Source organism: Phaenicophaeus curvirostris, chromosome 14 (assembly GCF_032191515.1).
Source record: "Phaenicophaeus curvirostris isolate KB17595 chromosome 14, BPBGC_Pcur_1.0, whole genome shotgun sequence".
Classification (NCBI taxonomy): Eukaryota; Metazoa; Chordata; class Aves; order Cuculiformes; family Cuculidae; genus Phaenicophaeus; species Phaenicophaeus curvirostris.
Window position 1 is genome coordinate 11,558,753 of NC_091405.1, and position 27,759 is coordinate 11,586,511.

General features: G+C 53.8%; 1 protein-coding gene across 6 annotated transcripts; it reads left to right on the forward strand.

Moving 5' to 3' along the window:
• Positions 1-4,026: 4,026 nt before the first annotated feature.
• On the forward strand, positions 4,027-27,550 carry KIFC3 (kinesin family member C3). 6 transcript variants are annotated; one of them, XM_069868410.1, is made up of 22 exons: positions 4,027-4,283; positions 12,048-12,162; positions 13,784-13,929; positions 15,151-15,280; positions 17,415-17,611; positions 19,910-19,975; positions 20,454-20,597; positions 20,674-20,913; positions 21,142-21,315; positions 21,450-21,597; positions 21,683-21,813; positions 21,906-22,017; positions 22,322-22,503; positions 22,580-22,684; positions 22,946-23,076; positions 23,738-23,861; positions 24,284-24,413; positions 24,525-24,754; positions 25,366-25,500; positions 25,734-25,842; positions 26,144-26,172; positions 26,388-27,550. In XM_069868410.1, exons 1-21 carry the CDS (start codon positions 4,050-4,052, stop codon positions 26,146-26,148), a joined length of 2,988 nt encoding a protein of 995 aa, XP_069724511.1. In that variant the 5' UTR covers positions 4,027-4,049; the 3' UTR covers positions 26,149-26,172; positions 26,388-27,550. The 6 variants fall into 6 exon arrangements, with proteins under 6 accessions (XP_069724511.1, XP_069724510.1, XP_069724509.1 ...); XM_069868409.1 differs by having other exon boundaries at positions 26,144-27,550; XM_069868408.1 differs by lacking the exon at positions 26,144-26,172.
• Positions 27,551-27,759: the final 209 nt, after the last annotated feature.

The window sequence follows — 27,759 nt, forward strand, 5'->3', positions numbered from 1 at the left end:
AAAACCACTTTCTTAAATGGCAAATATTTGTGTGAAGATCTTAATTTTCAAACTGCAGCATTAGATGGTGATGGATACATAACCGGTAATTCTGGAACCATGGGGAGATTTGCAGTTATCCTCTTCTGGGAACTGTTGACGTCTTTAGTTCTTTAGAGAGATTATTCTCCAGGTAATAATTAAGGTCAAGGTAGGGTTGGGCTTACAAGCTGGTTGGAGAATTGAGCTCAGATCTGTTTGCTGTGCAGGACTGTTTAGCAGTGGCAGGTAGGCTAAGGAGATGGGCAGCTCATTTAGAGCCTCTTGCTTTGGGAGTTGCCAAAAATTGGCTTTCTGCTGATTTCTTTAATTCCATTCATTTACCAGTGTTGCTATATTTGCAGTGGTCTTCCCCTGCACTCGCTCCTATTAAGCGTCTTGCAGCACGTGCTTATCACAGGTCTTTTCCTTCCACTGCCCTTGTAATGTTCCTGATGGATTTGGTAATGCTCCATGTACCTTTACTGCATTTCTTATTAGCTTTTGTTCGTTCTGCTTTGATGTCCTTAAGTGTTGGATCAATCCGATACAATATCCTCTAATAATATTAATGCAGTATTTGAGGGATCTTGACATGCAGTTGCTTATTGCGAGTCCAGCACCCTGGAAATTCTGCACTGCAGTCTTCCTCCGGACTTATATTTCAGATTAATGGATTTCTCAGAGGTCCATAGCCATGGAAACCAGGTTTGCTGCTTTTGAGTGAGATAAGTGGACTAGATAACTGCTGAAGGAAGAAGCAGAGCTTGCTGTTGTTGGATCTGTATGAATGTGTTAGGTTTTGTCTCTCTGTCACAAGTAGCATCGTTACTGGGGGCTTTATATATACTGTTTTATTATAGACACATGCATATATATACACATGCTTCTATACATACATTTTATATATATATATACACACACACACTTTTATATATTTTTATATATACCCCCACACTTTCTATACTGGAGGGGTATTCATATCCTTTGTGGCCTGTGCTGTTATGTCTTTAGGAAAAGTGACAGTGATTTACTGCTCTGTATGAAGTTAGAGAAGACAAATGTCTCCGATAAAAAAATCATCTTACAGAAGGAAGGCTATAACCCACAACAGGCATCTGACTGTGGAGGAAGTTGTTTTCCTCTGGATAGAAACAGGACAGGGAGCTTTTCTGTATTTATAGTCGGAGCAATCTTTTAAAAAGATTGAGAGCAATTGAAGGTTAATCACTGATAAGGTTATAACGAAAGTAAAAACGCATAAGCAGGTTTGAGGATTAGACTCAGGTCTAGAAAGGAGTTGCAGGATAAATGGAAAGCACGGTGAAATGGTGTTTAATTAGAAAGCTTGAAATCAAATTAAGCACTTTAACCTTGAAACCTGGAGACCTGAACCAGCAGGACATGCTAATTCTGAGAACTGTCTGTACACCACTTTTTCTGCCTGTATCTACTTTTTCCATCATGTAGATCTGCTTTGAGTCAGGGTTGCAATTAAATCACCCTGAATGCCTCTTGCCTTCCTCTAAAATGGAGGTAATACAAGTCTGGTTTTCTCTGGCCTGAGCACACAGCTTCTTTTAAGTACAATAATGGTCCCACTGGAGTTAATACCCTGAAAAAGCAGCCAGGGCACCATTCGGGAAAGGGTCACACAGAAACACAAGCTGGCGGCTGCCCCAACCAGCATTTATTAACAGCAGCTGCTTTAGCTTGGGCTGGATGACATTTTTCCTTTCCTCATTCTTTCCGTTTACCCATTTTTATTTTGGGATGGAACTTTCCAACTTTGGTTCCTGTCCTAGAGTGATTGTCTTGGGGAGATCTGAGCAATATCCAGAGAGTTGGCTCTGAGTCATCTTCAGAAGCAAAGCCTAGATACCTATGTTATTTCACACATTTTTTTTTTTCCTGCTTTTTGAAGTTACTTGATCCATGAGAAGAGTTGGAAGTCAAACAAAGTTTAAAAGCTGTTTTCTTGGATAAACTGGAAGGAATTTGAAAGGTAAACGACTGGGGAAGTGAGATAGATCAGGGCCACTGCTTCCTTTCCAGCTGAAAGTGTTCAGAAGTGGTGGGCTAGGTCTGACTCCAGGCAGCAAAGCTGTGGCTGCAGCACCTGTCTGAGCAACCTTTCGTGTCCTGGAATCTCCCACACCTCCTAGTCCATGGATCTCCCTGTGGATGGTCCAAATTCACCCCAGGGTGAGCGTCGTGTGGGCTGTGCTGTGCCGCTTTCTCTTTAGCAATAACCAGAAGAATGAAGACCAGCCAGACTAGTTACTCATTCTAGATAAGAGGCTCTTTTGTACTGCAGAAATACCAATATCACGTGCAAATCTCTCTGCTGCCATGGTTACCAGCTGCTGTCACAGCCACCAGTGAGATGGGATTCATAGGATTGACAAGGCTTCTGGTCTCCTGTCACAAGAGGAATCTCCAGCCATAAATCCTATTCTATGCCCCAAAAAGGAGGAGAGATGCTTGTGGGGGCTGCCTAACCCTCTGCAGGGTGAGCTGGCCAGTTCTGGCTTTCTGATGCTCAGAGCCTGCTGTGTACAGTGCCACTACTGCCCTCTCACTGGGCATTGGCACTGGGGTCTATAAATTCTTCACTAATAGCCTAAAGTATTATTTAAAAAGTGAGAAAATGGTGCTGCAGCCAAGCTCTGCCCTGTTTCCTGTTTTTCTGGTGTTTAGGAACGACTTGACCTCTTGGCACTCTTGCTTTTTACACTAACGTGCTTCTTATTAAAGTGCTTTCCTGAACACTAATTAGAGCGGTTTTCCTTTTGTAAATTCACCTGATACGATCTGTGTGTCTTGGCACAGGAACCAAGGTGTTTGCATTTATCACTGTTTATTTTGCAAATCTCCCAGATTTTGCGTTCTTGGCTGCCTTTTAGAAAGTGTTGGCAGGTGGAGGTTAGTGGGAAGGACATGGGGCTTTCCCGGCTCCCTGCCTCGAGAGACAAGAGAGATTTTAGTGCCACGGGGCTGTCTGGCCATGGAGGTTGATGGGGTAGTGTGGACACACAGAAGCACTTTCCTCTGAGCTCCTTCCCATCCTATCCCACCCCATTCCATCCCATCCCACCCCATTCCATCCCATCCCATCCCATCCCATCCCATCCCATCCCATCCCATCCCATCCCATCCCATCCCATCCCGATATCCTTGTGTGGTGTGCAGTGGAGGAGCAGGTTGGCAGGGAAAGTCGGTGCCTAAGCCAATCTTTTAACATGTTATGGGAAAAAAAATCCAACTAAGCCACTCATTCTGTGCAATTAAACCACTTTTGACTATAGACAGAGCTCAGAGCAGCAGAGCTGAGTGACCCCAAACCTATCTAATGTCTGGGGAAGGAGGAAAGTCCACCTGTGCAACGATGCTACTAAATAGGTTGTGTCAGCAATTTGCCTGGGACCAATGGTGCTTGGGAGAGGACGGACTTTAATCGGCTCTCATTTTCTTAATGCACTGGCAGATGGGAGTGGAGAGGATGTTGCTCTCTCTGTGGTCATGGATGGGGCAGAGCCACCAGAGGTTTGCACGGGCAGAGAAGGTGACACTGGGTGCTGGAAATCATCCTCTGCTTTCACTCACTGGGGAGGCTGGCAGCAAGTGGAGCATCTTTTTGGGGAGTCCTGCCACTCTGGCTCTACATCAGCTGCTGGGACCCTCTGGGACTGGGCACCACCACATCTTTACGAAAGCATTTACTGGTCCTTACCAAGGGGAGAGAAGAACTGCTGAGGGGCTTCACCGAGGGATCCCTGAGTTTGGGACTGAGTTGGCAAAGCGCCTGTTGAGAAGACAACGATTTCTCGGTGCTGGCATTCCACCCGCATGGCACCATGTGTGGAAAAACGCAGTGAAGCATCCCACCCCAGATTGCTGCTGCGAGCATTGGCCACAGCAGCCCAGGTGCACCAGCCCAGCTTACTGCCCGGGTTCCGAGGGTGGCTTGAGCAGGGATCCACACAGGCCGTATCCGGAGCTCAGCGTCTCTTCCCCATCCGTGTGGGGCCATGCACGCGCTGTGTGCCCTAGCGGGACTGTCACTGCAGGGCTGGAAGAAGGTGAGCAGCAAGAGGAGCGGGATGCAGGCTGCGGAGAGCATCCCTGCCCCCAGCGAGGAGGGCAAGTGCTGCGGCCTCAAGGGTTATTTCTGCCGACCTGCCAGCACCATGCAGAGATTGGCACGTGGAAGAGGATGCTTCCAAAAAAGCCACGGGCCAGGCCTGGGGTGGCTGGGCCCACAGGTGAGAGCTGGGGGCTGGGGGTGAGCGGGACGGGGTCTGTGTCAAAAGCAAAGGCTGGGGATGAAAATGGGCAAAACTTCCCTGGCTGGCAGTTTTTTTCATGAAAGATTCCTGGATATTTGCACACAGGCTCTGTACTTCTTTCGCTGCTGTTTCCCAAGGGGTTAATTAAGCAGCACTTTTTGTCTGGTGGGGATGAGCGCAAGCCAGCTGAGCGGAGAACTCTGGTACCACCTTGAGTACCATTTCTTTCTCCATCTCATCCTTATTTTTTCACCCAATGCCTCTCTAGGAACCTGAAATTCTCCTGAAAGCTTGGAAAGGTTTGAATGAAAAATAGCAGCAAGCTGGCAGTTATTCTGTTTGCATAAAACCTCCTGCCTGCTCCTCCCGCCAGCACTGCCAGATTTTCCTTACTGCCTCCTTGTTTTTCCAGTTGTGAGTGATTGCTCAAGGGATCTCCTGGTGGAGAGGACTCAGGTTCACTCTTCGCATTCCATTCATCTCTAAGGCACATGCATAAAAATATGGGTGTGGGGCTCTTCTTCTTCATAAAGACAAATTAAATCTGCTCACGCAGTGCCAGGCGCAGGCAGCAGAGCTGAAACGTGTGACTGTTTAATATTCATTGGGCGTAGAAGTAAAAGTTTGCTTTTCTGAAATAGCCTTGCACAGTGCCGTGCTGCTCCGTTTTCCCTAAATCTTAGCGGGAGGCTGGAACTTAACATTTCCTTTGATTGTCTCCCCAGCCTCCACTGGCTTAGCCAAGAAGCTACAGCCCCTCGTTGGGTGTAAAACCTGCTTTGAGAACAGATCCTGGCACTTCAATTGCAGTTTTCCATTCTGTAGTCTAAAGCTTTGAAGCGACAACACAGGAACAAGAAATAATGCTTTTATTTTGAAGCAGTGTGAATTTCTGCAGTAGTTATGCATCTTTGTGTGTTAAGTTTTAAAGGGGAAAAACAGTTCTCCCTGTAAAATTTTGGCAGATGGTTTTATGGATCTCTTTGGTGACTCCTCCTATTAAATGAGAGCAATTTTCTTCACCATTATGAATTGCGCCTTTGAGGAAAGCAAAAAAAAGAGATAATTTGATCCTAGTTAGGTCCACTATAATTAACTCACCATGAAATATGTTTCAGTAAGTTACACTAGAAAGTCTTCACCCTTTTTCCTTGTTAAGTGGGAAGATGTGATAGCGTGGGGTGGGCTGGCGTGCTCCAGCTCAGGGGAGATAATAGCAGAGAAGGGATCGCCTGACAGCAGATAGAGGAGGTGGGAGCATCCCTGCAGCACCGGGGAAAAGACAGCTGGACCACATCCACTGAACATCCCTAGAGCACGTGAAAATCTATAGGTGACACAGAGTGCACCAAGAGCCTGCTGGGCCTGTGTGGCTGTACCCGTGCCAGGATGGACTCGCAGCGGGATTTTGCAGACAGCTCGATATCGAGCAAAGCCATTTAGTGGAAAGGCTGTTTAATTCCATCGAGGAATATCCCACCTCATTTGCATATTCATCTCTTTGTTGGGCGCAGCTTTCGCATTGCAGTCTGGATGCAGCTGAGCCTGTCTCGTGGATTACCCACTGTCACAATATTTTCTTTTACATGGGGGCATTTATTTTAGCACCACAGGGGTATTTCACTCTTCTCTGTAGAGGCTTTTCTCAGCTCACCTGTGCCCATGCCTAAACTAGCTGGATATTATTAGTGAGCCCTGCATTCCACCAGCCCTCAGCATCGCACAGATACTTCCATCAGCCCCAAAAACTCTATTTCCCAAATTATTCAGAATTACTGCTTTTACTTCATTTATTCTCCAAAGTCAAGCACGCTTTGGAGGACACTAAAAATAAATGGATTTGCTGAGAACTGAAAATACTTTTTGAAGGAGGTGGCTCCCATCACTTCTGCCTGCGAAGAGAAAAGCCTAACCCTGTCTTGGCACACCCTTTTACTGGTATCACCCAGACAGGGTAAGGGGCTTCAAGGAGAAAACGAGCAGCAGAAGTAGCAAACCCCTGAAAAAAATCCCAGTTGCCCACCCACAGCGTCTATCTTCGTACATTTTTTTGTTTGTATAAAAAGAACTGTAGAAAGCACATGAGGTGCCAAACTGGAAGATCCCAAGGATGCCCTATAGGGGCTCTCCAAGGGACCACGGGTCGGCTTCTGCCAGACTGGGAACTCCAGGATCTCCTGCTTGGGCTGCAGCGATCTTTCCAGTACAGCCTTGATTTTTATTTGCTGGATAAAACATCGTAGAAGGAACTTACTTGGCATCAAGCTGCCTCTTGCTGGGTCCACTCCAAGCAGCATGGGCATTCCTCAACCTACAGTGCAGCTGCAGCCTCAGCTGGGGCACCTCGTGCTTATTCTTAGCCTGGCTTCCAAGAAGGGCTTTATAAGCAGGAGCCCGTATTGGTTAATCCAATGAAACATTAATGACTTAGCAGGTGAGCTGCGGTCCTCTCACAGAGCAGCTCACAGCTCCCCGGCAGCTGCCACGGCACAGGATGAGCCCCGTGGTGCTTTGCTTACAGGAGGCACAAGCACATTAAAGTCGTCCCTGAAGCCAGCTGAAAAATATGACACAGAGAAAAGGTAGGTAAAAGGGACACATGGAGGCTGAGGTTTTGGTTAGATGGCTCTGTGACAGTCCAAGGTCAGAAATTTGGAGGGGAGGAGGAGCCACCCATCTGATGGCTGCTATGTCTCGCGCTGCACTCGCCTGACTGCATATGAGTAATGCTTGCAGGTTGCCATGTGGCTTGTAGAACTTTTCTTTACCTGAACGTAGAGGGTTGAAAAAGACGTTGCTTTTCTTATCTGCTTGATATAAAGGAGGGGGGAAGGCAGAGCCAACCTGTGGTGTGCAGCAGCTCCCAGCTGGACTGGACGGCCCCTCAACCCTGTCCTGGCTCTGCGCTGCCCTGCTGCGCTGGGAACCCAAATCCAGCCTAGCTGGCTCATGGGGCTTGGCCAGGGGTGCTGAGCCGAGCAGTTGCAGAGCCCCCCGCATCCATCTGAAGCTGCTGCTGGGGCTGGCAGCATCCCAGCACGCCGGGTTTAGGCAGCAATCCTTGCAACACCCCCCTGCAGCTCCCGCTCTCCACCCAGCTTAACACAACCCTATCTGAAGGATCAGAGCCTCCGGGTTGAATTAATTCAGTTAGTGAACTTTAAAATGAGTATTAAATTTCTCAGGAGCATGCTAAGACTTAATTAAATCTCCTGTCTTTGTGTGAAAGGGCAACGTAAGAATGCAAGGGGGTCATTCCTGCTTTGGTAAGCGTTTAGTGTCAGCTCGGCACACCACACCTCAGCGATGCTGAGAAATCCCCTCACCTCTTCAAGGAAAAGCAAAATTAGAACAATTAGAGCCAAGTTATAATTAATTGTGCTCTGAGGATACATTCTCATGATATCTGGTGTTTCTGGTGGGACTTTTCGACAGGGAGCATCCCAATACACAGGAGGCTTCAGGTGTGCTCCTGCCTGCATTCCTGGACTGGGTTATTGGGTTGCTCGAAGGGAGGTGAGAGGGAGTTAAATTTTTGCTGGGATTTAGGGGATTTTTCAGCTGTTTTACAGATGTAGGTTCATTAAATATTTGCTCAGGGCAGAACAAATGCCTTAATGCAAAAGGCCCCTCTCAGCGATGTGTATCGATTGCTGGAGCTTCCCTTCATCCAAGTAAAAGACGAATTAACCTGCGTGACTTAACAGCATCGCAACAGCAATGAATTTCAGCTGTGGAAAAGGCTGGGCTAAAAGCAGGGAGCTGAACTCGTGCTGGGGTCACCGTCCCCCGGCAGTGTGCCCCACGGTGAGTCCATGCTGTCCGCAGAGGGTAGCTGTGTTTTAGTGCTGATGGTCATCGATCTATTGAGCCTTCCCGCTACCTGCTGTGTGCTGGCAGGAGGGTGCCGTTGGCAACAAGCCTGGCCGGTCGCTGCCTTTTCTCTGCCTGCCTGCAACGCGGCGTTTCTAAAAATACCTTCAGCGATGTCGTCAGCCTGTGCTTACTCAGGTTGTAGAGACGTGACATCCAAGGAAAAGAGGACCAGAGCATCGCTGGAGGACCAAGCGGAGGTTATCCCAGCCAGTGCAGGTGAATCCTTTCAGAGATGATGGTGCAATCAGGGTACCCGCTGCCTGCACGGGCTCCTGCCCTGCAGCCCCTCAGCTCATCTGGTGGCCAGTGGCCCCCCCTGGCATTCCTAGCACTCCCATGAGCTAAATAGCATTACAGCCAAGAGGAACGGAGCTGATATCTGGCCACCAGTGTGCATCTAGCTCTAAACAACTCCACTTCTAGATCCTTGGAGATCCTGTCCCTGCTGTGCTGGGGCTGCTGGAAAGCCATGCTGTCCTTGCCAAAAATTAGCCCCACAGCTCAGAGGCGTAGGGTTTTCTAATGCTCACTGGTGACTAGTTGAACATGGCTTTTTAATGCTCACTGGTGACTAGTTGAACATGGCTGTTGGCATAAAACCTCTTCTGCATCTAAAATTTTCCTCCATTCTTATTCATTAAGTTTTTTTTCTTCCAAACTGGGGAATTCATACATATGCCTGGTTAATTTTGACTTATTTGATGTAATTGATTCGACTTACGTGCATTTCATAATTGCAATATCATTAAACACCAGAAGCATTCAAAAGCCAGGAAATTACTTATCACTTCAAGCCATTTACATAAACATTTATTTTACCCTTACAGCTTATAAATGAAGTCAGTGATGATACGGCATTACTGCTGCTATCGGAAAGTAGAAAGGAATTTTGTGTGTCAATATTAACACCAAACCAGCCAAAGGAGCTGCCCAGATAAGAGGATATTTATGCAAATCAATGCGACTGCTTGAGGCCTCTGTGGGTGCATATATGTATATATATACATGCGTCTATAGGCACACACACACACATATGCATCCCCACGGAGGGCTCTGCACTGCGGGCAGCAATAAACCTCAGCTGAAAGGAAAGAGAGGTGGAACTTCGCAGAAGCTGGGAGATTTTTGCTGGATTTTTTTCAGCTGCACTGGGAGCCAAACCTGCATCTCCCAAGCCACCCCCAAACCTGCCCGGGCCCCGTGCACCCCCAGGTCATCCCCACGTCAGGCGTGCGGACGTGAGCCATCAGCATAGGGCGCCCGCCACAACGCCAAGTACGGTTTTGTTGTGGGAAATATCCGGTACTGCCAGTTAATTACCGTGAACAAGTCATGAGTAACTTGTGTCACCCAAACCAGCCATTAACATAATGATTGTGTGTGCAATACAGACAGGTAGATACAAATCACACCCTAAAAATGCGTATAAATTATATTTAAACCAGAACTTTTTATTGCCTTTCTGGCACCGGGGCCTTTGGAAAAGTCTCAGGGCACGTTGTGTTGTTTTCTTCACGCCTGCAGGTTAGAAACAGGTTGTTTTCCTGGTGAAATCTGAGTCCCCTGGCTTGCCGATCGGCATTGGTGCCGGCTGCTGGATTGGTGTTTGGGCACGGTGGGAATGCGGTGGGCGCGAGGGCACAGTTTGTCACCTCTGGTCCTTGTCATCTGGTTGGATGGGGCTTGGGCAGCCTGACCTAGTGGGATGTCCCTGCCCAGGGCAGGGGGGTTGCAACTAGATGGTCTTTAGGTCCCTTCCAACCCAAACTATTCCATGATTCTAAGTGGGTCAGCAGCACCATGGTCACCTTCTTGGTGGTGCCGGTGGCCCTGACCCCATTGTCCCCCCAGGGAACAGTGCTGTGCCAGGGTTCGGTGCGGAAAGAGAGGGCAGGAGCGCCCAACGAGCTCTGCTGGGGGCACGGCAGGATGGGGCTCCCCGGAGAGCACCGGGACTGGGGTGTGGAGAGACAGGGGCACACTGGGGTAACTGGGGATGCACTGGGGTAACCAGGGAGCTACTGGGGTAAGTGGGAACACACTGGGGTAAGTGGTGATGCACTGGGGTGACTAGGGATGCACTGGGGTGACTGGGGATGCACTGGGGTGAGTGGGGATGCAGTGGAGTAACTGGGGATGCACTGGCATAACTGGGGAAGTACTGGAGTGGTGATGCACTGGGGTAACTGGGAAGACACTGGGGTGACTGGGGAGGTACTGGGGTGACTGGGGAGGTACTGGGGTAACTGGGAAGACACTGGGGTGACTGGGGATGCACTGGGGTGGCTGGGGATGTACTGGGGTAACTGGGAATGCACTGGGGTGACTGGGAACGTACTGGGGTGAGTGGGGATGCAGTGGTGTAACTGGGGATGCACTGGCATAACTGGGAAAGTACTGGAATGGTGATGTGCTAGGGTAACTGGGAGGACACTGGGGTGACTGGGGATGCACTGGGGTGACTGGGGAGATACTGGGGTAAGTGGGGATGTACTGGGGTAGCTGGGGATGTACTGGGGTTGCTGGGGATGCACTGGGCTAAGTGGGGGTGCACTGGGCTAGCTGGGGATGTACTGGGCTAGCTGGGGATGCACTGGGGTATCTGGGGATGCACTGGGGTATCTGGGGAGGTACTGGGGCGAGTGGCGATGCGTTGGTGTAGCTGGGGATGTCCCGGTGTAGCTGGGGGGGCAGGCGCTGGGGTGACGGGGGCTGAGGCGGCGGGAGGCCCGGGGCGGGGCCCAGCGGGGGCTGCGGCCGTTTCCACGGCGACGGGAGAGGGGCGGAGCCCGGCGTTTCCGTTACCGAAGGGGCCGCGAGGGCGGGGCCGCCCGGTGAGCGGCCGGTGAGCGCCCTGCGGCAGCGGCCCCGGGGCTGCCCTGGGCTGGGGGGGCGGCTCCCCGATAGCCGGCACCGGCAACAAGAGAAGGGGCGCTGCCCGGGCTCTGCGCACCGGGGCGGGGCTGAGCCTCCCGAGAGCCCGGACCGGGACCGGGAGAAAGGAGCGGGACTGGGACAAGGAGAAAGACCGGGGCCGGGACTGGGAGAAAGGACCGGAACCGGGACCGGGACAGGAACCGGGACCGGGAGAAAGGACCGAGACCAGGCCGGGAACTGGGACTGGGAAAAGGACCGAGACTAGGACAAAGGACCGGGACGAGGACCAAGACCAGGACTGGGATAGGAACCAGGACCAGGAGAAAGAACCGAGACCAAGACTGGGGCAGGAACCAGGACCGGGACCAGGACTAGGAGCAGGACCTGGAGAAAGGGCCGAGAGCGGGACAGGGACTGGGACAAGGACAAAGACCGGGACAAGAACCAAGACCAGGACTGGGAGAAAGGACTGGGACAAGCACCGGCACCAGAACCAACGGGGACAAGAACCAGGACCTGGAGAAAGGACTGGGACTGGGACAAAGACCAGGACAGGAGCTGAGATCTCAGGACCGAGGACTGAGACCGGGACAAGGACCGGGACAGCCAGTTGGGAGACCAAGGATCCCCGCATCCCCAGGGCTCGGTGCCCCTTCTCCTGCCAAGGCGCCCCCGGTCCCAGCTGCCTGCCCTGCCCCGAGTTCATAAATGCATCCCCCCTGCTCACAGTTAGGAGGAGCCTGGAAAGCCTTCAGGAATGAGTAAATTAATTACAGACACTGTTTAGGTCACATCCGCCGGGAGCACGGAGGGAGCCCGCGGCTTTGGGCGCCCCGGGACTGGAAGAGTGGGGTTGATGCGACTTCGCACGGGATTCTGGAGCCGTGGACAGTGTTGCCATCACTCTTCGCTCCAGCCCCGTCCCCTAGGCTCTCGCAGCTGGGAACTGAGGCAAGCTGAGATGTCTTTCCTTGCGCTTACCCACAGAGGTGTTGCTGTGCTCGGGAACCCTGTGCCATGATCACATCCCACAAAACCTGGGATCTGGGATACGTGCCCTCTGCAAGAACCGCCTGGAAGACGAAGGACCTTCCCCTAGACGGTGAGTACGGCGCGGAGGCTCATCCCTTGGGGCTCAAGCTGGCACACTCACGCCCTTGCTTGTGCTTGGGGAAGGAGAGGCCAAGAACAGGCCAGCCTGCATTTTTCACATTTCTTTCCGGATGAGGCTTGGGATTTGAGAAACAGAAACTTGGGAGCAGGCACGAAGCGGTAGGCAGCTGGGGGGTTGAGCAGAGAGGGCTTCCTCCGTCTCCCTCCTGGCCCTTCCAAGCGGGAAAGTTAAAAATTGACATGTAAAAAAGAAAACGGAGCGGCATGCAAAGCAGGGAAGATGCAGGGCCCTCGCTTCGCTCCGTGGAAGGGCTCCTTATCTCTCCCTGGTGCACAGATCCTGTAGGTGAGTTTAGTCGAGGACTTTCCTCTGTGGCAGCTGAGCCGTTTTGTAGGCGGGCGGGCAGCTGCTTGCCCCAACCTGCAGCTGCTTGTTGGGAAACAGCCCTTCCCATCTCCCTTGCAGGGGTGCCCTATGGGTTTCATGCAAGGAGGAGGCTGAACCCCTCTTGTTCAGGCTTCTTTTGTTGTTGGCTTCAGCATTCCCTCCCCTGCGTGCTGGCAGCCGCTTAGCTGGGCACTGCTTCTTCCCTGGCATTTGGGCCAGCCCAGACGAACTCTGGTTGGCATCAAAGCCTCCAAAAAACGGGTTTCTTAGCATTTCCTCTGCCTGGCTGCTGCTGCTGCCAAAAAGCAGGATAGGGGACTCATCGTCTTTTATCTGGGCATCTGCCAGTGCTGTGGGAACGCTTGATTTTCAGGGCATGCATGAAATGTTATGGCTAATAACAAGCTGGGAAGAAGTCTAGTGCGATGGACTGACTTCATCGGGGCACATCTCCCTCTGGATGCTGATTTTACCTCTGACCCAAGCACCTCTGTCTGATTTTAGGGAAAAAAAGCCTGCATTAGCAGGGTTTTATATGTGGGTTGTTGATTTTCTTTCCTGCCTGCCTGAGAGGCCGTTTGGCTGCCCGCAGTGGTAGCAGCACTCGTGACAGGCGGATGGAGAGGGGGCACGGGGTCCCCAGGCAAGTCCTGTTGGGACATAGACCTCACCAGCTACTTTACCCACAGCAGAGGAGGACACAGCCATGGGAAAAAAGCTCCTTGAGTTGCTGTTTCCCTTCTGTGTGGCTCAGAAGGGCAGGGAACTGCTGCCCTGGCGGCTTTCGGGGTTGGTTGCGTGACGAATGAAGGAAATATTTGGGGGCAGTGGAGGGAGGTGATGCTGGCAGTGTCTGTCCATCCGGTTTCAGTGATGCAAGCTGGCTTTGGCTGCTTTTCCAAGATAGGATCGCAGGAAGCGGAGCGGCTTGGTGAGGGGCAGAGATGGGATGTCCCCAAGGGGCGGACACAGATCTGGTCCCACAGAGGACAGACGGATGCTGCACCCTGAATTCTCATTACTAGTCACTGGCAAGAAGTCTCCGCCCCCTGAAGGGCTAATTTTTCTAATTATCATAATTAACATGTTTAATAAAACTTGGGCACCATCTCCACTGTGCTGGTGTGGTGGTGGAAGTGGGGAGGAGGAGGAGGTGGGTTTGCTGAGCGAGGCCCAAGGCTGCATCCATCCTGATCCAGTGACGCTTTTTGCTCCGTCTCAGGCTGCGGGCAGGACACGTGCGTCACTGGGAGTGGAGCAGGCACCTCTCCCGTGGCTCCTCTGCTGCCTGCGCTGCTTCACCATAAAATCCTCAGCGTGAGCTGGCTGGACATTGCAAACGCCCGCGGGCACTGCCTGGCTCTTCCGGTGAGGAGCGCTGAGCCGGCTGCGGCTCGGGTGGGGAGAGGGTTTTGGGGTGGTGGGAAAGATGCCCTCGACCCCAGTGCCATGCTCCTTGAGCAGAGCTGCTGCCTGGATTGGGAGGGAAAATCAGAAAGATGCCAGGGAACAGCCCGTAATAACATTTTCTGGGTCATTTCTGGGTCACGTAGGTAGGAGAGCTCAAGGCAGAAGGGTGATAAGAAAATGCAGCAGTGATATAGTTTTGCCAGTGGGTTGGAGGAGGAGGAGAAGGAGGAAGGCCACCATGGCCAGGGACAGTGTCAGGACACTGTGTACTGGTGTTGCTGCCAGCAGTTCCTTCTGGGCTTTGGGTAAATAATTTGAATTCTCCTTCTTTGAAAAGAAGGAAAACACCTTCTTATCTTCTACCAGCCTTGATGAACTCCCTCCAGCAGAACCCTCCCAGAGCCTCAAGTGTAGACGTATTGTAGACCCATTGCTCTCCAGGAGGACCTTCCTGCTGCCTCCTTCCCAATTACTCTCAAAAATATTTGGCGTATATATTTGCCCTTCTTCCAGAGTGGGATGGATTTCCCCGGCATTGTTGGCTCGTGGGGCAATGGCATGGACTCTGAGATAAGATATAAGTAAAAGGCACTTTTGAGTGGGGCAGGGAGTGTTTCTGCAAGCTTGGCTGATTGGCAGCTCAGTTTTCTGAAAGCACCCATGCTGTAGTGCTTTTTTACAACTGATTTATTTTTTTTCACCTGAAAGCTAGTGGAAGATATAGTAGACTGAAATCTAGGACTTTCTCCAGATTCCTTTCCGTCCTTCCAGATTTGTTCTCTGTTTTTTTTGGAGCTGTGCTCTATCCCATAGGGCATGGCATTATGTAAGCCATGGCTCACCACGTTCACATTCAAACTTGCCTGCAAGCCAGGGTCTTTTTTGCGACTGTAAAGAGAAAAATAGGTAATATTCAGTTTAGCTGTATAACAAAGCTGAGGGAAGAAGTTATTTATGGGAAGAACTAAAAGCAACATAAGTTCACCTCAGCAGCTTCCCAACACCAAAATCCCTCAGAGGGAGGGTTTCCCCCAGTCCTGCTGTCGTGTCCTCTGTGGCCTCCTCCCTGCTCGCTCCTCCTGGCCAGCCCAGTGAAATGCTGGCTGCTGGCCCCGTGTCCACCACAACGCGCATGGTTGCTGCATCTCAGCTCTCCATCTTGTTTCTTCTTGGACACAGGCCCTACAGGAGGCAGAGAGCCGGCACCGAGCCCTGACAGCGGCCACGGAGGAGCCACCGGCACCACATCGTGAGCCAGCCGGTGCCACACCAGTGCAGGCAGCCTCCACCATGAACCTGGAGAAAGCAGGTAAGGGGGAAGGAAGCCAGGATGTGGTAGCAGGCGCTTGGGAAGAGGAGTGCGATGGGATGGACATTTGGTGCCTGCTAGCAGGTATCAGGGAGACCTCTCCTCCTCTGGAGTGCACAAAGACGTGCGACTGCGCTCACTGCAGGGGATTGGGTCTCAGAAGAGATTGAACACTAGCCAGCTGTCAGGTGATGCTCAGCAATCCATGAATTATTTAACCAGGTGAACAAAGCAGGTGAGCACCAGCAAACCCATTGCTCTCCTCCCTCTTAAGGAAAATGTAGCATTTGTGGAAATACATCTGGTGTGCATGGCTGCACCAGGACAGGTGAATCTGTGTGGTTTCCTGTCTTTCTCAGTCAGGACTGTCAGGATGCATCCCAGGAGCTGCTCCTAGCATGGTACCTAGCTGCATCTCCAAGCAGCTCCTGGTCTCGGGTGGCTGATGGGAAGGGGTGCAGGAGGAAGGGAGTCTGTGTGGCAATGGTCATGGGGCAGAGCTCTGGAAATGTGCACCTTTCCAAACGGGTTTCAAAGCATTTTGGGAAACAGAAGTGTCAGCGTGCTACACCTGCTATGTTCAGATGCTATGTTGCCACCAGCACGTCTGCCCAGTGGTGGATGTCATGCAGGTCTGGCTGGCATCATCTCTCCCAAGGATGCTTTTACAGGAGGAAGGTGTTGGAGCATGGAGAAGCATATTATTTGTACGGAGAAGCATGTTATCACCCCTGCCTGGCAGTTTGGTGTGCAGGCACGTCTTGTGGCTTTGAACCTGGCTCTGCCTTCAGTCCCAGCCTGGGCTCAGTATGGATGATGTGTGCAGACACGCTGTGTGTCCACAAGAACCCTGGTGCCTTCTGTAATCTCGTTTTATCCCTGTACGCTCCCCAAGGGATGAGAGCTGGTGTTCCTGTTAACTGTAGGAGTTTTGGGGTGGGGTTTGTATGTGTTGGGTTTAAAGGGAACATCACAGTCCCCTGCCTGAGCTGGGCTGAGCTTTTGGCAGAGAAAGAAAGAAAAGCCGGCACCTGTCGGTGCTGTTTTAGGGTGTCCAGCCCAAGGTGGGAAGACAAAATCCGATGATCCCTTCTGTAGATATTGTTGCATGAGTCCCATGGCACGCAATCAACAGCAGAGCAATGGTTTGCTCCCAGCATATAATTTTTTGCTCACTCCAATGGCTCTTTAAATCCTTTTAAAGGTAGAAAGTCTGATTCACAGTCAAATGAAGTCTTGCTTCTTGTATCCAGGCTGTTTCCCATAAAGCAGGCAGCATCTGTCTGCAAGCACCAAAGCAATTCCCAGCATCGCCTCCTGCCTTTAAAACCTCATGTTTCTGGTGGCAGTGGATGAAATCTGTGGCAAGCAGGGAAAGGCGCCAGGCAGCTGGGTTCCTGGATGCCTGTTTGCCCACTGCAGTGCCTCATCCCCGCATTGGGAATGAGTCAGGACAGCTCATTTCTTCTTAGGAACTACCAAGTCATTTAGGGTTTCATTTGGTAGGCTCTGATGTATGTCCAGGTCGGCTTCTGTCAGCCACAGTGGCTCTACTAACACACAGAAAACGATGTTTAAAATAATATTATGATGGTTAGAAAGCACACACGGATTAGGCAATATGGCCATTCAGGGTACATGTATAATTTTAATTTGGCTTCTATTATATTTGTGTATAATGATGCAGTCTTTAATAATATGATCACATACTGGTTCTCCATCAGCATCTGCTCATTCAGAAAAAAGGATGCTGGGATGAATCAGAGTGCTGTGGTGAAGGCGGTTGTTATCTGAGTGAGGCGGCAGCATCTCGGCCTGTGCTGGGGCTGTGTCATGGCACAACAGCACGGGCAGGCGCTCTGTGTTATGGCATCGGCAGATCCCTTCAGCTCTCAGTGCTCTCCCAGGGGCTCACTCAGTCAGATCCCCACTATTAGCCTAGCTGGCTGTGGTGAGCACTGCGGTGCTCGGGATGCCCCTCCTGGCACATGATTGCTCTCTGTGGGGCTTTGACAAGTCCCCCTTCCCACCGTCCCATCTCCACTGCAGCCCCTTCCGATTCCTCTCGTTGGTGGCATCCCATTCGCCAGTGAGGCACTGGAGCCTGACCAGCTCCGTCTTTGTCCTGCTGCAGGAGGGAGACTTTGCAGTGGGAAACGCTCCAGTCTGCCAGCAGCCCGGCCCTTCCCAGTGATCCACAAAGTGATGGCCTCCATGGCACATCTGCAGGAGGAGAAGCTGCGACTGCAGGAGGAGCTGCTGGGGCTGCAGGAGAAGCTCACTGCTCGGGAGAACGATGAGCTCTCCCGCTCTCTCCAGCTGCAAAGCCAGGTACGGTGGGGACAGGGAGACGTGAGGGTATTCGTTGGGGTCTCCAACTTCAGGCTGTGGCTTGGCCAGAGTGCTGGTGTTTGCAGTTTGTGAGGGGTGTGCCTGGAAGGAGCGTAGGATCTCCATCATGGAGCATCTTGTCTGCTCAGGTGCAGAGGGATGATGTTGGACCCAGCTGCTCTGCAACATCGCAGCTGTCCTGCCAGCCCCACAACTGACATTACAATGACACCGTGATAATGCTGGTGAGGGCATGTGGCTCCTTGGACATGATTTGGCTGGGAGGGCTTTGGGCGCTGAGGTCAGAGCCCTGCAGCAATCATCCATCCCTCCCAGCGCAGAACCACTGTGACAGGATAAGCTCTTAGACTGACCCAGCGGATTCATTTTGATGACTTTCAAGAGTCAGGAGGCGTGAAGTGAATATATAGGCAGAGAGTTGTCTGCTGAAGGGGAAAGTGTTTTGGCAACCACCACCAGAACCCCCTCAGAACCATCTCCTGTGTCAGTGTAGATGCATCCTTGGCGTGAGGACTAGGGCTGTCCCAGGGAGATTGAAATTCTGGCTGCTTGTAAAGGGATTTGCATGTGGCTGTTGTGGAAGCTGTTACAGTCAGGTTCTGCTTGTTCCACGGGTGTCAAAAAGGTGGAGGTAATTGTCCTGAATTTGGTTGGCATAGTCTGCATGACACAAGCGTGAGCGCTGGCGGGATCCAGCCCTGAGCTGGCCAGTTCAGTAGCGAGCACGGCCGGTACCGGCCGGGGCAGAGCGCTGACTCCGGCTTCCAAAGCTTGGGGATGGCTGGGCCACGTCTTGAGCCAGATCCAGCTTCCAAGGAGTCCCTGTCACCTCCAAAGAGCAGGATGCAGCCGGAGATGCCTGAACAGGTAGGGGATGGAGGCGCATCAGCATTTTCAGGTGCCGCTGGCACGGGGAGCAGTAGGCAGGCTGCGGCGTGTGTGTTGGCTGGCTGGGATGGCAGCTTCTCTGTAACAAGCTGTGACTCTGTCTTCTTGGTCCTTCCCCTCTTTTAAAAATACTTTTTAAAAAAATCTTAATAATGTATTTTACTGAATGTGGAAATGGGATTTTCCCACTCAAGCGCGACGCTGGTGCCTTTGGCATACGCACAGCCGCTGTGGAGGGAGTGGGGAGCTCGGCTTTAGCAGGGAGCAGCCACCTCTTCCCATGCTCGTGGCCGTCAGCGCGTGGAGCTTGCCCATGGAAGCCCCCGGCCGTGCCCTGCTGAGCGCGTGGGGCCGCACAGGAGGTGCTCACCCACTTTCATCTCCGCAAGGGCGTGGCTTAATAACTTATCATCATTAATTACAGCACCATTTCAGCACATCTGTGTTTGGTATTAATCAGCAGTTCCTAAATTATGGTCCATGGAGGCCCGGTTGCTTAGAAAAAGCTGGTTATTGGGATGAGACAATACCCTACCTCATCCGGACAAGGGGTTTGGCAGCATGGTGGCTTCCTCATGCAGGGAAACTGGGAGCTGGGCTGGGATGTGGGGGACAGCGGGGAAGTGCACGGCCAGGTCTGGCTCTCCCCAGGGTAAATTTTGGAGAGATGGCATTGCTTGCCCAGTGGCCCTTGGGTTTGGGGCATGGGACCGAGGGCCGGAGCAGGCAGGCAAACCATGTGAAAACACAGCCCACCAGACCGCTGAGTTTGCCAAGCACTCACTGCTGCCGTATATTTGAATAACCGTGTGTTTTCTTGGGAGCCTCACTGGTCCCTGCACAAAAAAAAAAGAAGAGGATTTGTGAAATCTGCCTGGATTTGCAGGGAGGACAGCTTGGTGCCCATGGGATGAGCAGATTCCAAGCTTGGGGTGGCTGGAGAGCATCGTTCCCTTGGACATGTAGGCTTGTTAAAGAGCTCCTGCTTCCTCTTTCTCTAAAGATAGCTTTCCTAGAAAGAAAATAGAGAAGGCAAAATGAAGCTGTGTTGCAAGGGCAGGATGAGGCACTTCTGGCTCCTTAAACACAATTGCAGATAGGTTGGGTTTTTTCCTTCTCCAAACAGGATGCTATTTTTTTCTTTAATGATGGTTTCTGTCAATGCTCAACATGGACAAATTATACCCATGGTCGAACAAGGTCAAAGCAAGCCTTTCATTAACACTCATTTTAATCAGCTCACATGAATCAGGTGCTCAAAGGAGGGTGGAAAATTAAGGTGTAATGAAGGTGCAAGACAGCCTGGATGTCGGTGGCCAGGGTGGCACCACGGGGTCTCCTCCAAAAGCTGCTGAGATGCCTCCTGGGTAACCTTGCTTGCATTGACAGGTTGAAACTCTGAAGGCGAAGCTCCTGGAGCAGGCGCAGGAGATCAGCCGGCTGCGCTCGGAGCTGGTGAGCTGCCGCAGGGCTTGGGCTGAGCCACCCTCGCCCCAAGGGACGCCAGAGCTGTGGGGCCCTGAGGAGGAAGGGGGTACGCAGGGAGGGTGTAGAAGGATTAAAACATCCCCAGGGTTGCAGTTTGCACCCTGTGAGGCAAGAGAGAGATGTTGAGGGATGCAAGTTTGTGGGACTTTCTGTCCAGCGTCAGCAAAGGCTCCCCAGCACTGGTGCTCTGCCCTGGGAGGTGAAAGCCCCTCTGGGGGCTGCGGCTCCCCAGGGGCAGCAGAGTGGGGACTCCCTGATGTGACAGCCTGAGGGTCTCTGGGCACAATGGAGGCTCTCAGACGAGACAGGCTGGGGTCTCCCGGGGATGCAGCAGCAGGCTGGGGACTCCCTGAGTTGCCGTGGGAGGCAGGGATCTCCCTGGGGTGCAGCAGCAGGCTGGGGGCTCCCTGTAGGGGTGCAGGCTTCCATCCCCTCCCATTGGCAGGGTGGCACGGACACGGAGAAGCACCGGGACCTGCTGGTGGCTGAGAACGAGCGCTTGCGACAGGAGATGAAGGCGTGCGAGGGGGAGCTGCGCGAGCTGCGACGGCAGCAGCAGGTGCCATGCCAGGGCTGTGCCCACCTCCAGGTGAGGAGCGGGGTTGGCAGTGGTGGGGGCAGGCTGACAGGCACCCATGGGTGACACGACCCCGTCTCGGGAACAGGAGAACGCAGAGCTACAGGAGCGGATGTCCCAGCTGCAGCAGGAGGCAGAGGAGATGCGGGCCAAGCTGGCAGAGCTGGAGCTGGAGGTGCAGCAGAAGACAAACCGCTTGGCTGAGGTGGAGCTGCGACTAAAGGACTCCCTGGCTGAGAGAGCTGAGGAGGAGGAACGGCTGAGCCGGCGGCTGCGGGACAGTCAGGAGACCATCGCCAGCCTCAAGTCCCAGCCCCAGCAGATAAAGGTGAGCACCACGGAGCTCTCCATCTCTTCTGGCCGGGCAAGATGAGCTGGGTTGGGCGCTTAGCAGTGCCTGGTGGGTGCGCTGCAAGTGCCACCCACCCCTTTGCCCCAAGCAGTGCAGCACCATGATTTTGTAAAATAGGCCCCCTGGGCCAAGTTTGGCTGCATCCTGGGCCCCTCACGTGCTATTTCACCAGCACAGCCCATCTCTGGGTGCTTTTTCCCCCAGTACATTATCAAGACGGTGGAGGTGGAGTCAGCCAAGGCAAAACAAGCCCTGTGCGAAAGCCAGTCCCGGAACCAGTACCTGCAGGAGCAGGTGGGGATGCAGAGGCAGGTGCTGAAGGAGATGGAGCAGCAGCTGCAGAGCTCCCAAAAGACGGCGGCTCAACTCAGAGCTCAGGTCTGAGCGCAACGGGTGTAAATCAGAAATCACCCTGCCCAGCTCCACTGCAGTTCTTGCCTGTGTGGTGCTCACCAGGTGATGCTGGCGTGTGGCCACTGGTGCAGCGTTACCGGCCATTGCTCCCTTCCCAGATCGTGATGTATGAGGCTGAGCTCGAGCGAGCCCATGGGCAGATGCTGGAGGAGATGCAGGCCATGGAAGAGGAGAAGAACCGTGCCATTGAGGAAGCATTTTCCCGCGCCCAAGTGGAGATGAAGGCGGTGCATGAAAACTTGGCGGGTGAGGAGGGGCAGGGGGCTTGCAGGGTCACCCGGCTGTGCTGGGGTGTCGTGCCACCCACCCTCACCCTGCCTTGTACCTGCAGGCGTCCGCACCAACCTGCTGACACTGCAGCCAGCGCTGCGTACCCTCACCCATGACTACAACAGCCTGAAGCGTCAGGTCCGTGACTTCCCCCTGCTCCTCCAGGAGACCCTGCGGAGCGCCAGGGCGGAGGTAAATCCCCGAGACCACCACCCCGGCACCCTCCAGTGCCATGGGGCGAATGCTGGGGGCGGCGCTGAGCCGCTGATCTCTGTCTCCCCCAGATCGGCCAGGCCATCGAGGAGGTGCACAGCACCAACCGGGAGCTGCTGCGCAAGTATCGGCGGGAGCTGCAGCTCCGCAAGAAGTGTCACAACGAGCTGGTGCGATTGAAAGGTGTGTGGAGGGTGGTGGCGGATGACTGTGTCTCTAAGTGGGGGGCAGGTATCATCACCCCGCTGCACCATGGCTTGGGTGCTCCATGTCTCCGTGAGATGCTCAGGTTGGTGGTGGGATGTTTCAGTTGGCAGCGGGCTGCAGTGTTCAGTCTGACATGGTTTAGTATTTGATAGGAATGGTTGGACTTGATGATCCGGTGGGTCTTTTCCAACCTGGTGATTCTATGATTCTGTGGTGTTTGACAGTGACGGGGGGTGGCAGCAGTGGGGCTGAAACCATCACTGCATCCTCTCTCTTCAAGGAAACATACGTGTTTTTGGGCGAGTCCGCCCCATCACGAAGGAGGATGGTGAGGGCCCAGAGGCAGCCAATGCAGTGACCTTCGACGCTGATGATGATGCTGTTCTGCACCTCTTACACAAGGGGAAGCAGGTGTCCTTTGAGCTGGATAAGGTCTTCCCCCCACAAGCATCCCAGGAGGAGGTGGGTGCTGTCATCCACGCTGCTGGCATGAGGCGGAGGTGCAACCACCTTCTGATGCTCCCTGGTCCCCCACTAGGTGTTTCAGGAGGTCCAAGCCCTGGTCACTTCGTGCATTGATGGCTACAACGTCTGCATCTTCGCCTATGGACAGACAGGGGCGGGAAAAACCTACACCATGGAGGTGAGTTTGCCTGGCTTTGCTTCTGACTTCTTCCTTGGCTTCATGTCCCATAGTGACCAGTCTTGGCACCCTCCCTTTACCGGGCTAATGGCCAGCTTGGACCCAGTGATGGTCACTGCTGCTGCCAAGCGGTTTGTGCGACACACAGACTCTGCGACACTCTGAGACACACCCTTGGGCTTTGCTCCTGCTTAGAAAAAAAATGCTCAGTAAAATGCAAGAAGGTGTTTCCCCTTTCCATTTCTCACCCCAATCTGTCAGGGAACAGCAGCCAATCCAGGGATCAACCAGCGGGCCCTGCAGCTCCTGTTCTCCGAGGTGCGGAGCAAGGCAGCTGACTGGGACTACACCATCAGCGTCAGTGCCGCCGAGATTTACAACGAGTCGCTCAGGTACAGCAAGTCGGGGGGAAGCTTTCTGCTGGGGTGAGTGGAGCTGCTGGGGAGCCAGCATCGGTGGGCATCACCCCGTGCTGCTCTTCTCCCTGTCCCACCAGCTCTGCCTTGGCCGCAGAGGTTGTTCCCAGGCCTTGGGTGCTGGATTTGGCTGTGCAAGGATTTATTTTTAATTTTTTTTTCAATGCACACTGCCCTTTTAAAGCACTCTCCCTCAAGCCCTACTAATTATACAGGCTCCCAGCCCTGCAATTGCTCCTGCTCCTCCTTGCCTTGGTGCAGCATCCCCCTCTCCTCCCTGCCCCTGCCTCGCTGGACTTTATATTTAGAAAGTACTAACTGGGAGATGGAACTATGAGAAATATTTTCCTTCCCTGCCCAGCTGCAGGCAGGAGGGGCTTGGAGGAGGTTGGAAGTGCATCCCTGTGGATAATGGGGATGGCAGTAAAGAGCAGGGATGGGAGCGTTAGCTGGGTTGGATGAGAATGAGCAAACACAGAGCTGGAGAGGGAAGGTCGATAAATAGGGTGTGCAGCATCTCTGGGAGGATGGGGCTGCTTTGGCACACAGCCCTGAGCCACAGTGGGGGTGCTGTGCCAGAAGGGAGCTGGGACCCCCATCGCCCCCCTGGGATGGTGACAGGTACCTCTTTTCCCAGGGACTTGCTGGGGAAGGAACCGCAGGAGAAGCTGGAGATCAAGCTGTGCCCCGATGGCAGCGGGCAGCTCTATGTGCCCGGGCTGACTGAGTTCAGGGTGCAGAGCGTGGAGGACATCAACAAGGTGTGAAGCGATGGGGCGTGGCAGAAGGGTGGCACCAGGGACACAATGAACTGTGGGGTGGGTGTCTCTAGTGCATGACCCTCAAATTCAGGAGCGTTTCTGAAGCAACAGGGAGCAACAGAGACCAAAATAGGTCCCCATGTGCAATGTGATGGTCACGGTACCATGGGGTGAGGTGCAGGGTGTTAAAAATAAAAGCGTGGCTCCCAGGGATTAGTGGGATGCCGGCTGTCACTGCAGGGCTCTGCCTGTCATCATTTGCCTTCGGTGTATCACCCAGGCTGAGACCTGACAGCAGTCATCACCCTGATAGACCTGGCACTGCTTGGGTGACATCCCCGGGGGTGCCCAGGTCACGGGGGGCTTGTGGGAGATGTGGGGCAGGCTGGCCTCACCCCGCGCCTCCCCGGGCTCTCCCCCAGGTCTTTGAGTTTGGCCACGTCAACCGGGCGACGGAGTGCACCAACCTGAATGAGCACAGCTCCCGCTCCCACGCCCTCCTCATCGTCACCGTCCGTGGCCTTGACCACAGCACGGGACTCCGCACCACAGGTGGGTGCCACACAGCAAGCCCATCACCGGGGCATCTGGGCCACGGCGTCCCCAGGGTGTGCGGGGCCGTGTGCTGACACCAGCTGGGGGGTGTTGGCTGTGTGTCCCTAGGGAAGCTGAACTTGGTAGACCTGGCGGGATCGGAGCGGGTCGGGCGCTCGGGCGCGGAGGGCAGCCGGCTCCGCGAGGCACAGCATATCAACAAATCCCTCTCGGCGCTGGGTGATGTCATTTACGCCCTGCGCTCCCGGCAGGGCCACGTGCCCTTCCGCAACTCCAAACTGACCTACCTGCTGCAGGACTCGCTCAGCGGTGACAGCAAGACGCTCATGATGGTGCAGGTAAGGGCCGGGCCCGTTGGCATCCCTGTGGCCGCTCAGTGTGCTTTTGGAGGTGGGTCTGGTCCCTATTCATTCCGGTGCTGGGCAGGTGGGAGCGATGCTGGAGGCAGGGGCTGGGATGGGAGCAGGCGACTGCGCTTGCACCTGGGGACATCAGCTGGTTCGCAGCCGCGCTGGCACCTCTACACCTGTCTGTGCAGCCCAGATAAGATTGAGATGTGGGGGATGAACTCAGAAGTCCACGATCTCGTCCTCCCTGCCTGTGCATGGATGTTATCACTATGGGCACGATGTCCCATGGGAGGATTTTATGCTGTGGCAGCTCCTCCATCCCTGCCTGCACCCGAGCCGAGCCCCCTCGGGAGGTCCCCGAGGCCCTGCCACCTGCTGCAGCTTTTTCTGGCTGTCCCTCACGCCCGGACGGTTGGTGACAGGGGATCTGGCTGGCTCAGACACTGGCCTGGGTGTGACTGGACAGGGCTATCCTGGGAACGACAGGTTAATAATAGCATCTCAGCACCCGGCAGGGGTGGGTTTTGCTGGGGCAGGGGAGCACTGGAGTTGTGCAAGCAGCTGGCAGGATGACTTCTGTCTGCTTTGCCTCCTCACAGGTCTCTCCTGCTGAGAAAAACACCAGCGAGACGTTGTGCTCCTTGAAGTTTGCTGAGAGGGTTCGCTCCGTGGAGCTGGGTCCTGTCTCCCGCAAGGCTGAGCTGGCCGCCTGGCCCAGCCAGGAGCAGCTGGAGGTACTCAGGGGGCCACTGCTGCCCTTTCTCTTCCCCTTCCCCACACGGCGTCCCCCTGTTTTGCCTCCATGTGTGGTCCCCAGGGCTGTTGATTGCTGGGTGTCCCCTGGTGCCACCTTCCTTTGGGAGCATCCACCAGCCCCTGCAGCTCTTCCAAGCCCTCTTTAGCAGCAGCCCCATGGTACCCCCAGAGCATGATGTGGGCTGACCGTGGGCTGTTCCCCATCTCTTAGGGTGACTCGCCGGGGACCGCAGCCCCCCCTGGTCGGGGCCACGCATCCTCCAGCCCAGGGCAGCTCTCGGGCCGCGCTGCCTCCATCCGCAGGAAGCTCCAGACCTCAGGTGGGTGGTGGGGAACTGCAGCCCTGGGTTGGGGCCAGGGTCCCTCCAGCAGACGAGGCCCCTGCCGCCAGCCTTGTGCCACCCAGGTGCTGGCAGACAAAGCCTGCACGGGGGATGTAGCTGATTTGTAATCAGCTCATTAATTAATGGCTAATTAGCCATTAGGAATGTGATTAGCACTTCCCCAAGAGCACCCTGGTGCCAAGCCACTGCCCGTGGGTTGGGGGTGCGTGGGGGGAGCGATGCTAGAGGGCAGTGGCTCTGCCCCCCGAGGCTGAACCTCTCTCCCCTTCGATTCCAGCCTGACTCAGGGGCAGCCAGAGCTGCCAGGTGAGTTCCTGCAGCCGGGAGCCGGTGGAGGGCTCTGCTTTGGCCCCACTTCCCGGGCAGGGAGGGGTGCTGGCTTGTGCCGCTTGCAGGGAAGCTCGTGGGGACGCTCGTGGTATCAGCTCAAAGCAGCTTCTGCTGAAATGCAACCAAACGGGGCCGGGGCAGTGGTGGCCACAGCCACTGCCTGGTAGGATCCATGCATGTCTCTTCCCCAGGGAAGCTGAGGCCGGTTTCCGTGTGATGAGTGCCAGCCCCAGCACCAACCCTGCTGCAGGACACAGCCCCCCATGGTGCTACAGAGCTGGCTGCTGGAAGACACGAAGGCTTCGATGCCATCCCATCGCTCTCCGGGACACGTGAGCAGAGGGTGACGGCAGCTCTCACCATGAGTAGCGTGGGGCCAGGGTCTCCCTGCAGCCAGACCCCCCTCTCAGGACAGGGGACAGCTGTGCTGGGCAGGGATTTGCCCCCCCTCAGACACTCAACTCTGTGACTCTTGATTGTTGCTGGAGCGAGGAGCTGCTGGGTGCTCCTGTCTCTCCAGCTTTGATTTTACAGCAGTAGAGGTATCTGGCTGAGAGGGGAGCTCGGAGCCGGGTGAGCCCCCAGACATGTCTCTGTTACCCCATAGGACCAGCCTGGCCGTAGCTCCCCCAAAACTGCATCCAGGCAGCTCCTGGATGCACATCCTCCATTTTAAGCCAGAAAAAAATCCCAGCATCTCCTTTCCCTGTAGGTTTCTCAAGCCCTGTTGTTGCATGAAGGCACCGTGGTGCCATGCATGAGCCAAGCTGCCGTTCATCCTGGTGCCAACGCTGCCAGGGCCCCGCACCGGCCGCCCAGGCACAGAGGGAGAGCGGTTGCGGGGCTGCCTGTGTTACATGGCACCAGAGTGGATTTTGTGGTCTCAAATGAAGCTATTTTAAAGTTATTTACCAGTTGTCTTGTCGAGAGAGATCACAGTGTGGTCGAGATGAAAGTGTTTGAAATACTTATACCCTGTTTACATGGTCTTGGAAGGGAAAACAAGCAGAAAAGAAACAAAAAACCCAAACCTCCAGCCCAGAAGCCTTTTGGCTGATGTATCGGGGCAGCAGTGGGCTGGGGGGTGGAGGAGAGAGCACTGGCCCCTGCACCTCTGACCCCCAACCCGTGGGTCCGCTTCCTCCTGCTGCACATAACTGACTGGATGCACTGATGGCTCCTTCCCACCGCAGCCTTCTCCTTTCTCTTCCACAGTGTATTCTATTTAAAAAGAGAAAAAGGGAAAAATAAATCTAGCCTTTTGTAAGATTAGATGTTTCTATGTATTTTAATAATTAAAAAAATAATTCCTGTTTTGTAACAAAACTTATTTTAAGTAAACTGTTAAAGCAAATCCTCCTGTGCTGTTGTTTTTTCCCTGCACTCGGGGCGGGTGCTGCCTGCCTGCTACATACACAGCCCATGGCTGTAAAACCCATTAAATCCCTTCCCTTGCACCCTTGCAGCTGTCCCTGGGAGAGCCTGGAGCACAGCACCCTCTCCCCTGCCCCAGATTGCAGCTATCAGGCTCCCTTAATTAGCAGGAAACCCAATTATTAAACG

Excerpts from the sequence above, each read along its gene's own strand:
- KIFC3 (XM_069868408.1), top strand. The coding sequence starts at position 4,050 with ATGCACGCGCTGTGTGCCCTAGCGGGACTGTCACTGCAGGGCTGGAAG. Across the intron at positions 20,914-21,141 it reads CCCAGCCCCAGCAGATAAAG|TACATTATCAAGACGGTGGA; the intron begins GTGAGCACCACG and ends TTTTTCCCCCAG. Across the intron at positions 23,077-23,737 it reads ATTTACAACGAGTCGCTCAG|GGACTTGCTGGGGAAGGAAC; the intron begins GTACAGCAAGTC and ends CTCTTTTCCCAG.